Here is a 12028-nt window from a genome sequence, read left to right as displayed (position 1 = left end):
TGGATTGTTAAAAGAAGGAACACAAAAGCGACTGCTTGAGGAGAATGATCTTACGCTTGATAAAGCTGTCACTATTGCAGCATCGCACGAAGCCGCAGCGAGAGGCACTGCGGAAATGCAGCTACGGTCACCGGAACTCAGCACCAATCAAATGGTCTTGAGTACAGTAAAATGTTATCGTTGTGGAAAGACAACACACGATCAGAACCAGTGCTGGTTCAAAAATCAGGAATGCCGAAAATGTGGCAGGCTTGGTCACATAGCTAAAGTATGCCGGTCAGGAAAGAAGACCAGCAACAAAAAGTCACCGCAGGAAAAGTACAGAAAGGTACACAAGGTGACAGAGAACAGTTCGAACGAACAGAAGTCAAATTCAGACTCCAGCAGTAATGAACTGGGTAGTCTAAGAGTACACAATGTTGGTAATGAAGCAGACCTCCAAACAATCTGGGTCACACTTCAGATAGCAGGAGTCCAAGTGAAGATGGAATTGGACACTGGATCGGCATTGACGGTCATGAATAAGCAAGATTACAAAAGGTTATTCCCACATATTCCCCTACGGGATACAGAGATTGTATTGAAAACATACACAGGGCAAAGAGTATACCCCATCGGGAAGATAGAGGTAAAGGTGGTCCACAAGGGCAAAGAAAGTCGAGGAATGGACTTATATGTGCTACCTGAGGGAGGTCCACCACTACTGGGACGGGAGTGGATTAGGAAAATAAATATGGACTGGCATTCCTTAAAAGCACTAACGGTAGATTCCGGTAAAAAAGATGTCAAACCTAAACGATTGTCCAGAATATTGGACGATGCTAAAGAGGTGTTCCAACAGGGACTGGGAACACTGAGAGGAATTACGGCAAACATCAAGGTTGAAGAACATGCAAACCCGAAATTTTTCAAAGCCAGACCGGTACCTTATGCGATACGACCTGCTGTGGAAGCTGAGCTGGAAGGGCTAGAACGTTCAGGAGTACTGTCTAAGGTAGACTGGAGTGAGTGGGCCACGCCCATTGTCCCCGTCATGAAGCGTTCATCGAGCAACAAGCCGGGGGAACCGGGGAAGGTTCGCATCTGTGGAGATTTCAAGATCACTGTTAATCCGGTGCTTCACACGGTGCAGTATCCGCTTCCGCGGATTGAGGATATCTTCGCTTCGTTGTCTGGCGGGAAACACTTCACCAAGATAGACCTGGCGCAGGCGTACTTACAGATGGAAGTTGAGGAAGAGTCACGCCAGTATCTCATGATCAACACGCATAGAGGCTTGTACCGGTATAATAGACTGGTTTTTGGAGTGGCATCAGCTCCAGCAATTTGGCAGAGGGCCATGGAGCAGGTATTACAGGGAATTCCAGGCACACAATGTTACCTGGACGATATTCTGATTACAGGAGATGATGACGAGGAACACCTTGCAAATTTGGAACTGGTGCTCACCAGATTGAAAGAATATGGACTTCGAGTTAATCGCCAGAAATGTGAGTTCTTTCACAAGCGGATCTCGTACTGTGGTCATGTCATTGACCAGGAGGGGCTTCATAAGTCTCCTGACAAGATCGAAGCTGTTGTGAAGGCTCCCGCTCCGGATAATGTATCCCAGTTGAGGTCGTTCCTAGGGTTGATTAACTATTACCATAAGTTTCTGCCAAATTTATCCACGGTGCTGCACCCGCTGAACGCTCTTTTGCAGAAGGGAGTACCATGGAAGTGGAGCGAGGACTGTAAGAGGGCCTTTCGCAAAAGCAAGGCATTGATCACCTCAGAGGAAGTGTTGGCTCACTTCAACCCAACGCTGCCTATTCGTTTGGCTTGTGATGCTTCTCCATATGGTATTGGGGCAGTACTCTCACACAAGTTGCCAAATGGCCTGGAGAGGCCAGTTGCGTTCGCATCCAGATTATTGACCTCCGCTGAGCGCAACTATGCTCAGATAGATAGGGAGGCTCTCAGCCTTGTGTGGGGAGTAAAGAAGTTTAATCATTACCTGCAGGGCCAAAAGTTTACGCTTCTGACAGACCACCAGCCGTTGGTATCCATTTTTAACCCTAAGAAGGGTGTTTCGGTGATGACAGCACAGAGACTCCAGAGATGGTCCCTTTTCCTAGGGGCACATCAATATCAGATTGAATTCAAAGGTACAAAGCAGCATGGTAATGTTGATGGGCTGTCGCGCCTACCACTACCTACAGAGGAGGAGGCACTGACGGTTGACCCTGTTGAGTTATTTCACTCGACCATCATCGAATGTTTACCAGTCACCAATGCAAGTATTGAAAGAGAAACCAGGAACGACCCGACACTGTCCCGGGTCTACGAAGTGACAGTGAAGGGATGGCCAGCACATGGTGATCCACTGTTACCGGCATTCTCAGCAAGACGAGAACAGCTGTCCGTCTGTCAAGGAACATTGATGTATGGAACAAGGGTGATTATTCCTCCTAAGTTAAGAGAGAGAGTTCTAAAGGAACTGCATGAAGGTCATCTGGGGGGAGTCAAGATGAAAAGCCTTGCTAGGGCTTATGTGTGGTGGCCGGGTATCGACCAACAGATAGAGGATCTGATGAAAAGCTGCTCAGGGTGCCAAAAAAGTGCAAAATGCACCTCCAATTGCACCGCTGCATCCATGGGAATGGCCTTCAACCCCATGGCAACGTGTACATATTGACTTTGCTGGTCCATTCATGGACTCCATGTTTTTAATTGCGGTGGACGCACATTCTAAATGGCCAGAAGTGATTAAGATGACTACCACTACCTCGGAAAAGACGATCGTGGTGCTAAGAACGATATTTGCAAGAAATGGATTGCCAGAACAAATATGTTCAGACAACGGACTGCAGTTCGTGTCAGAAGAATTCCAGAAATTCATGAAGAAGAATGGGGTGAAACATTATACCTCTGCCCCATATCATCCGGCTACAAACGGGTTGGCCGAGAGATTTGTACAAACGTTCAAAAAAGCAATAAAGGCCATGAGCGAAGATCAGATTCCACTACAACACAAGGTGGACAAATTCCTACTGGCATATCGAAACGCCACTCATGCAGTGACAAACCAAAGTCCTGCCATGATGTTCTATAACAGGAGGTTGCGGTCCAGGTTGGACTTGTTAAAACCAAATGTGCGGAGGGAAGTTGAAAACAAACAGTTCCAGCATATAAATAACAAGACCACTCGGAGTTTCGAAATAGGACAACCAGTGTTAGCCCGGGACTATAAAAACGAGAAATGGCAATCTGGAACAATTCGGGCCAGACAAGGACCCCTGATGTACACGGTAGATATTGGTGAAAATGTAATACGGCGTCATGCTGACCAACTGGTAGAATCGAGAACAAGGGTCGAACCCATGGTTACGGCAGAGACAACCGTGGAAGAAGTTAGCGAACCTGAAGCATCTACCTCAGAAGTGAATGTACCTGATGATGATGTCCAATCCATAAGAGACCAACTAGATGAGTCACCCCAGCAACGAGAATCAGAGACCCCAGAAAGGCGTTATCCAACTCGAATCAGGAGGCCTCCTCAGAGACTGAATCTTTGAACTGTTTTGCATGAAGTTGTATATATATATGTTATTATGTTATGTTAAATGGGGATATAACTGTTAAGCTAAAAAGGGAGGATTGTGGTGTATGTAACCTGTTCCACCTTAAGAGAACTACCTTAAGAGATGTACTACTTTCTCTTGGCTGCTGTATACTGTAATACCGGTGGTGACCACACCGGTATATAAGTGTTGTGTAGGGATTTGCTGGGCAGTTCAGCCCTGACCTCCGAATAGTAAAGACCTGTTAAAGTTATTCTTGTGGTCTGTGTCCAGTGATTTATAATAAGCATAACTGGGACACACAGACTTAACACATGAGTGCAAAGGTAAGTGTGTTTGGTGTGTCTAAAGTGTGTAAAGAACTTTTACTTACCTGTACTTACCTTAACAGCCTTTCTTCCTGTAGACATCGGGAGCGTATCACTCAGCCGGAACTGAAAGCTGAACGGCTGCGATCTGTCAAAAGTGACAGCCTTCAGCTTTGAGTGCCGGTGAGAGTTCTAACCAAGTCTGTGCAGAATGACTCAGCTTAGAACTCAAGAGTGTCAGTGTTTCACAGCTTCAAACAGCTGTGAAACGCTGATATTTCATCTGTCAATAACTCTTGACAGATGAAATTTCAGTCTGTGACGTCACCTGTTGCCGGGTGGCCCTTAATTGGGCTGGGCGGGCTCAACAAGGTCAATCAAGGGAAAATCACGCGGATTGGCCGGACGTCGAAGTAGGCGGGTCAAAAACCCGAAAGGGGAAGTCCCGCCTTCTTCCCGACAGGTTCGGCAAAATCTACCCCTATGGATTCATCAGTGAATGTCCCCACTTCCTTATGATTGAGGGAAGGTCATTGATGAAGCAACTGAAGATGGCTAGGCCTAGGACACTGCCCTGAGGAACTCCTGCAACGTCCTGGGGCTGAGATGAATGGCCTCCAACAACCACAACCATCTTTCTTTGTGCTAGGTATGACTCCAGCCAGTGGAGCATTATCCTTCTGATTACCATTGACTTCAATTTTACTGGGGCTCCTTGATGCCACACTCGGTCAAATGCTGCCTTGATGTCAAGGACAGTCATTCTCACCTCACCTCTGGAATTCAGCTCCTTTGTCCATGTTTCGACCAAGGCTGTAATGAGATCTGGAGCCAAGTGATCCTGACGGAACTCAAGCTGAGCATTGGTGAGCCAGTTATTGGTAAGTGTCGCTTGATAGCATTGTCGACGATCCCTTCCATCACTTTGCTGATGTGAGAGTAGACTTATGGGGCAGTAATTGGCCGGATTGGATTTGTCCTGCTTTTTGTGGACAGAACATACCTGGACAATTTTCCACATTGTCGGATAGATGCCAGTGTTGTAGCTGTACTGTAACAGCTTGGCTAGAGGCACGGCTAGTTCTGGAGCACAAGTCTTCAAAACTACAGCCGGGATATTGTCAGGGCCCATAAGCCTTTGTTGTATCCAGTGTGCACAGCCATTTCTTGATATCACATGGAGTGAATCAAGTTGGCTGAAGACTGGCTTCTGTGATGGTGGGGACCTCAGGAGGAGGCCGAGATGGATCATCTACTCAGCACTTCTGACTGAAGATGATTGCAAACACTTCAGCCTTGTCTTTTGCACTCGTGTGCTGGGCTCCGCCATCATTGAGGATGGGGATGTTCATGGAGCCGCCTCCTCCCATTAGTTGTTTAATTGTCCACCACCATTCATGACTGGATGTGGCAGGACTGCAAAGCTTTGATTTGATCCATTGGTTGTGAGATCGCTTAGCTGCTTCCACTGTTTAGGATGCATGTAGTCCCGTATTGTAGCTTCAACAGGTTGGCACGTCATTTTTAGGTATCCCTGGTGCTGCTTCTGGCATGCTCTTCTACGCTCCTCATTGAACCAGGGTTGGTTCCCTGGCTCGATGGTAATGCCGAGCCATGAGATTACAGATTGTGGTGGACTACAGTTCTGCTGCTACTGATGGCCCACAACACCTCATGGATGCTCAGTTTTGAGCTCTAGATCTGTTCTGATTCTATCCCATTTAGCACGGTGGTAGTGCCACACAACACGATGGAGTTGTCCTCAGTATGAAGACAGGAGTTCGTCACCACAAGGACTGTGTGGTGGCCACTCCTACCAATACTGTCATGGATGGATGCAACTGCGATAGGTAGTTTGACGAGGACGAGGACAAGTAGGTTTTTCCCTCATGTTGGTTCTCTTACCACCTGCCTCAGGCCCAGTAGGCAGCTATGTCCTTCAGGACTCGGCCAGCTCAGTCAGTAGTGGTGCTACCGAGCCACTCTTGGTGATGGACATTGAAGTCCCCCACCCACAGTACATTCTGTACCCTTGCTGCCCTCAGTGCTTTTTCCAAGTGGTGTTCAACATGGAGGAGTGCGGATTCATCAGCTGAGGGAGGGCAGTAGGTTTTAATCAGCAGAAGGTACAAAAGGTAAATCGTGCTTGACTAATCTACTGGAAATTTTTGAGGATGTAACTGGTAAAATAGATAAGGGAGAACCAGTGGATGTGGTGTATTTGGACTTTCAGAAGGCTTTCGATAAGGTCCCGCATAAGAGATTAGCATGTAAAGTTAAGGCACATGGGATTGGGGGCAAGGTATTGACTTGGATAGAGAACTGGTTGGCAGACAGAAAGCAAAGAGTTGGAATAAATGGGTCTTTTTCCGAGTGGCAGGCAGTGACTAGTGGGGTACCGCAGGGATCGGTCCTTGGGCCCCAGCTATTCACAATATATATTAATGATCTAGACAAGGGAACTAGATGTAATATCTCCAAATCTGCAGACGACACAAAGCTGGGTGGGCGTGTGTGTTGTGAGGAGGATGCCGAGAAACTCCAGTATGATTTGGACAGGTTGGGTGATTGGGCAGAAGCATAGCAGATGCAATATAACGTGGATAAATGTGAGGTTATCCACTTTGGTGGCAAAAACAGGAAGGCAGATTATTATCTGAATGGCAATAGGTTGGGAGAAGGGGAAGTGCAACGAGACCTGGGTGTCCTTGTGCACCAGTCGCTGAAGGTAAGCATGCAGGTGCAGCAGGCGGTTAAGAAGGCAAATGGCATGTTGGCCTTCGTAGCGAGAGGGTTTGAGTACAGGAACAAGGATGTCCTGCTGCAGTTATACAGGGCCTTGGTGAGACCACATCTTGAGTATTGTGTGCAGTTTTGGTCGCCTTAACTGAGGAAGGATGTTCCTGCCATGGAAGGAGTTCAGCGAAGATTCACCAGGCTGATACCTGGGATGGCAGGAATGACGTATGAGGAGAGATTGGGTCGATTGGGCTTGTACTCGCTGGAGTTTAGAAGAATGAGAGGGGATCTCATTGAAACTTATAAAATTCTGACAGGACTTGACAGACTAGATGCAGGAAGGTTGTTCCCAATGGTCGGGGAGTCCAGAACCAGGGGTCACAGTCTAAGGATAAGGGGTGGGCCATTTAGGACAGAAATGAGGAGGAATTTCTTCACCCAGAGAGTGGTGAACCTGTGGAATTCTCTACCACAGAAGGCAGTAGAGGCCAATACATTAAATATACTCAAGAAGGAGTTGGATATATTTCTTAAGGCTAAAGGGATCAAGGGGTATGGGGAGAAAGCAGGGACAGGGTACTGAATTTGGATGATCAGCCATGATCGCATTGAATGGCGGAGCAAGCTCAAGGGGTCGAATGGCCTACTCCTGCTCCTATCTTCTATGTTTCGATGTCCTTGCCCATGTTTGACCTAATGCCATGAGACTTCATGGGGTCCAGAGCCAATGTTGAGGACTCCTGGGGCCACTCCCTCCCAACTGATACCACTGTGCTGCCACCTTTAGTGGGTCTGTCCTGCCGGTGGGACAGGACATACCCAGGGATGGTGATGGAGGAGTCTGGGACATTGGTTGAAAGGTATGATTCTGTGAGTATGACTATGTCAGGCTGTTGCTTGACTAGTCTGTGGGACAGCTCTTCCAATTTTGGCACAAGTCACCCAGATGTTAGTGAGAACAACTTTGGAGGGTCGACTGGGCTGGGTGTGCCTTTGTCGTGTCTGAATCCGATGCCTAGGTCAATGCCAGGTGCTCCGTCCGGTTTTATTCTTATTATTCTTTGTCGTAGCGGCATGGTACAAATGAGTGGCTTGCTAGACCAATTCAAAGGGCAGTCTATGCATCTGGAGTCAAATATAGGCCGGATTGGGTAAGGACGGCAGATTTTCTTCCCTAAAGGACATTAGTGAGCCAGTGTGCAATTACTCCATTGTATGTGTATGCTTTGGAATATATGAGACATGCGATAAAGTACAAATCTATCTTTTACTTCCAAGTACAAAACTGGAACTTCCTTTCTTTATCAAATACCAGTTTTTCTGCCAAAATAATACCTGAATACACCTATGAAAATGACATAGCCCGAACAAAAGACAGACACTTCACTTACATCACTTTGATGCTTATTGACTTCCATCGCATGTTTAACATCTGGCGGCTCTTTCATGTTAGAATAATTAGATTTTCCTTTCTCTGCATCATATTTCTGCTTATATTGTTTCTAATAAAATAAGAAAAATAAACACCTTATTAGACTCTAGCCAGGGTTAAAATACTGCAATAATGCTTACATTAGAAAAATTCCTGTTCCCTTTTTTCCCCATTTCAGATTGTTTACACTTTAAATCACATTCAATATGCAGCAGCGTTATAAAGGTTATATGTTTTACAATTGGATAAAGTAATGAACAAAATTGGGATGCAAAATGTTACAATTATATTTTAATTTAATGTGAGTCTTCAGATGAATATTAACGAACAAGAAGATCATCTAGCTAGTCGTTATAGTCGCACCAGTTCCAGAATGCACTATATTCTTGAGTCACACTGCTATGGTCTGGTGCATAATTCTGAGCTCAATTTTATTTTTCCCGAAGTGAAGTGTGTCAGCATCAATTCCAGCAAATTATTTCATTTAGTGCAGTAAAAGACCTCAAACACTTACCTTAACTTTTGGTAAAAAGTGCAATTTTACTGCATGGAATTATTATTAATGCCTTGTAATGAAATCTGTTTGTCTTGATCCTGTATTCGTTTTGCACTCATGTATATTACCCTCCCCCACTGTGTATCGTTTCACTTCCTCTTTCCCGACTAACCTGGGAGGTTCCAGGTCTTGGCTCTTGGCTCTGCCCCTGACTTCTCTTACATAAAGATCCCAGGCTCTGTATGACTCATTCCTGTGAACCAGTCGGCGTGTTGAGATGTTAGCTCTGATCTTAAGTGATTAAAAGCCAACTTGTTTAAGTCTATAACTTATAGTTTTGTGGTTATTGAAGGCCCATCAATTTTAATCACTAAAGAATACTAGGATGGATCGACTCCTAAAACCAGAGCGTCTGGACTTGGATCTGATGCGCTATCAATTCTAATAAAAGGCTGAGCAGAGTTCAGAACGACAGGCTTTTATTAACTACTGAATTGCACTTCAAACAGATCAGGACTATGCCTCTAGTGGACGACCGAATGCCAGAGAGCTGCCATGCGGCCGTCCTTATACCAGGTAGCCAGGGGCGGAGTCAGCTGAGGCATAGTCAGGCATAACAGTGAAACAAGAGTGAACGACGACAACAACAACAACAATAGTGAACACAGTGAACGACAGTGGTTTACCACAGGATCCACATTCTGCTGAAGCATCAAATCAATTTGGACACTGGCTCAAATGCTTCGACCTCTTCGCGGGGGCCTCATCCGCTAGCGAGGTAGATAAACTGAGTCTACTGACTACGCGCGTGAGTCATCGGATTTATTCGTTCATCCGGGACACCACCTCTTACACGGAGGCCATCACTATCCTGAAGGCCCAATACCAGAGGCCGGTAAACGAAGTGTACGCCAGACATCTGCTGGCTACATGCAGGCAGCGACCAGAGGAATCAATGGACGATTTCTTACAGGGCCTAAAGGACCTGGTCCGGGACTGTAACTGCAAGGCCGTGACGGCCAACGCGTACTCTGACGAATTGGTCCGCGATTCCTTCATCACGGGCCTCAAATCGAATTATATCCGGCAGAGACTGCTGGAGGAGGTGGTCCTGGGCTTAAAAAAGGCAGTGGCCACTGCGCGATCGCTGGACGTGGCCCAGAGAAACGCTGACTCTTATTCTTCCGGCCATGCGGCCCTCACCGCCTTGTGCGCGCCGAAGGGGCCGCCATCTTGAAATCAGCCATCTTCCCCATCCAGGTCTCAGACCAGCTCTACGCCGCCGGAGTCCCCACACAGAAGTTCACCCAGGAGTTCTACGACAGTGGCAATGTCTCGAGGCCCGAAATGCTACTTCTGCGGCCAGGCCAAGCACCCCAGACAACGATGCCCAGTGAAGGACGCTACATGCTTCAAATGTAAGAAAAAGGGGCATTTTAGCAAAGTCTGCAGGGGGAATCTGATTTCCAACTCCGTCACCGCCTCGTGCGTGCTGTGCGGGCCGCCATCTTGGGATCCGCCATCTTTTCCCGACTCAACGGCCGCCCAGGGCCCAACAGTGGCTTCGATCACGGTGGATCAATCCAGGCCACACCCGTTGACAAAATCCATGATGGACATACAGGTAAACGGGAATTTAACGAAATGTTTAATTGACTGTGGGAGTACCGAGAGTTTTATCCACCCTAGCCTGGTACGGCGGCACTCATTAACGGTAACCCCTACACGGAGCAGAATTGCTATGGCTGCTAAGCCCCACACTTCGGACATTTTGGGCTACTTTGTGGTAACACTGACTGTAAAAGGCACGGACTACAAGGATTTTAAACTCCTCGTGATGCCAGAACTCTGTGTTAATGTAATCTTGGGCCTGGACTTCCAGTGCCACCACGAAAGTGTCACGCTAGCATATGGCGGGTCCCAGCCGCCACTCACAGTCTGTGGCCTATCAACCTTAAAAATCAGCCTGCCCTCTTTATTCGCTAATCTCGCTCCGAACTGTAGGCCCATAGCGACCAAAAGTAGACGGTACAGTCTGGAAGACAGACACTTTATCAAGGCGGAAGTGGACAGACTCCTGCGGGAAGACATTATTGAATGCAGTACCAGCCCGTGGCGTGCCCAAGTAGTCATAGTTAAAAATAGCGAAAAGAAACGGATGGTAATTGACTACAGCCAGACTGTTAATATTTATACCCAGCTGGACGCCTACCCTTTACCCCGCATATCAGAAATGGTCAACCAGATTGCGCAATACCGAGTCTTCTCGACTATCGACCTCAAATCTGCGTATCACCAGCTCCCCATTAGAACGGAGGACCGCCCATACACCGCCTTCGAGGCGAACGGGCGCCTCTACCATTTTTTCAGAGTGCCCTTCGGGGTAACAAATGGGGTCTCGGTCTTCCAACGTGAGATGGACCGCATGGTTGACGAGAATAAACTACAAGCTACCGACCCCTATCTGGACAATGTCACTATCTGCGGGCACAACCAGCAAGACCACGATCTAAATCTTGCGAGATTTTTAAAAACTGCCCTAAAGCTGAATCTAACCTACAACGAAGACAAATGTGTCTTCAACACAACCCGTCTCTGTATCCTCGGCTGTGTGGTGGAAGATGGGGTAATTGGACTGGACCCTGACCGATTATGCCCCCTAAAGGAACTGCCCCTGCCACACAATCCCAAAGCTTTAAAAAGGTGCCTGGGATTTTTTTCGTATTATGCCCAATGGGTGCCCAATTACTCTGATAAGGCCCGACCCCTCATTAAATCGACGTCCTTCCCACTATCAGCTGAAGCTCGGGAGGCTTTCACCAGTATTAAACAGGACATTGAAAGGGCTGCAGTGTGTGCAGTGGATGAATGCATTCCCTTTCAAGTCGAAAGCGATGCGTCAGACTTTGCCTTAGCTGCGACCCTCAATCAGGCTGGGAGACCTGTGGCCTTCTTCTCCCGAACCCTTCAGGGACCTGAAATCAGGCACTCTTCTGTCGAGAAGGAGGCACAGGCTATAGTGGAGGTAGTGCGGCACTGGAGACACTACCTAGCCGGCAAACGTTTCACCCTGCTCACCGACCAGCGGTCGGTGGCTTTCATGTTTAATAACAAAGGGGGAAAATCAAGAATGACAAAATACTCAGGTGGAGGATCGAACTATCCACGTTCGACTATGATATTATGTACAGGCCGGGAGCCCTTAGTGAACCCCCAGACACCCTATCGCGGGGAATGTGTGCCAGCATTCATACGGACAAATTACAGGGTCTCCACAACGACCTCTGTCACCCAGGGGTCACCTGGCTATACCATTTTATAAAGTCCCGCAATCTGCCCCACTCCATCGAGGAGGTCAGGGCAATGACCAGAGCCTGCCGCATCTGTGCGGAATGCAAGCCTCGTTTCTACAGGCCTGACCGTGCACACCTTATCAAAGCCACACGGCCATTCGAGCGCCTAAGTCTGGACTTCAAGGGACCCCTTCCCT

At 47.5% G+C, this 12028-nt stretch overlaps 1 protein-coding gene across 19 annotated transcripts in view; it reads right to left on the bottom strand.

Moving 5' to 3' along the window:
- nebl (nebulette) overlaps positions 1-12028 on the bottom strand; it is a 555716-nt gene that overhangs the window by 155550 nt on the left and 388138 nt on the right. For 16 of the 19 annotated variants that reach the window (XM_085987820.1, XM_085987817.1, XM_085987818.1 and 13 more), the window contains one exon: positions 8002-8112. The exons of the other annotated variants lie outside the window; for them this stretch is intronic. In XM_085987820.1, the coding sequence (XP_085843946.1) occupies positions 8002-8112 (111 nt within the window). The remainder of the gene's footprint in view (positions 1-8001; positions 8113-12028) is intronic. 19 annotated transcript variants of the gene reach the window in all.

Source organism: Somniosus microcephalus, chromosome 5 (genome assembly GCF_052327205.1).
Source record: "Somniosus microcephalus isolate GS21.2 chromosome 5, FLI_Smic_1.0, whole genome shotgun sequence".
Lineage (NCBI taxonomy): Eukaryota > Metazoa > Chordata > Chondrichthyes > Squaliformes > Somniosidae > Somniosus > Somniosus microcephalus.
Note: the sequence above shows the minus strand (reverse complement) of the source record. Positions and strands in the feature narration are given on the sequence as shown.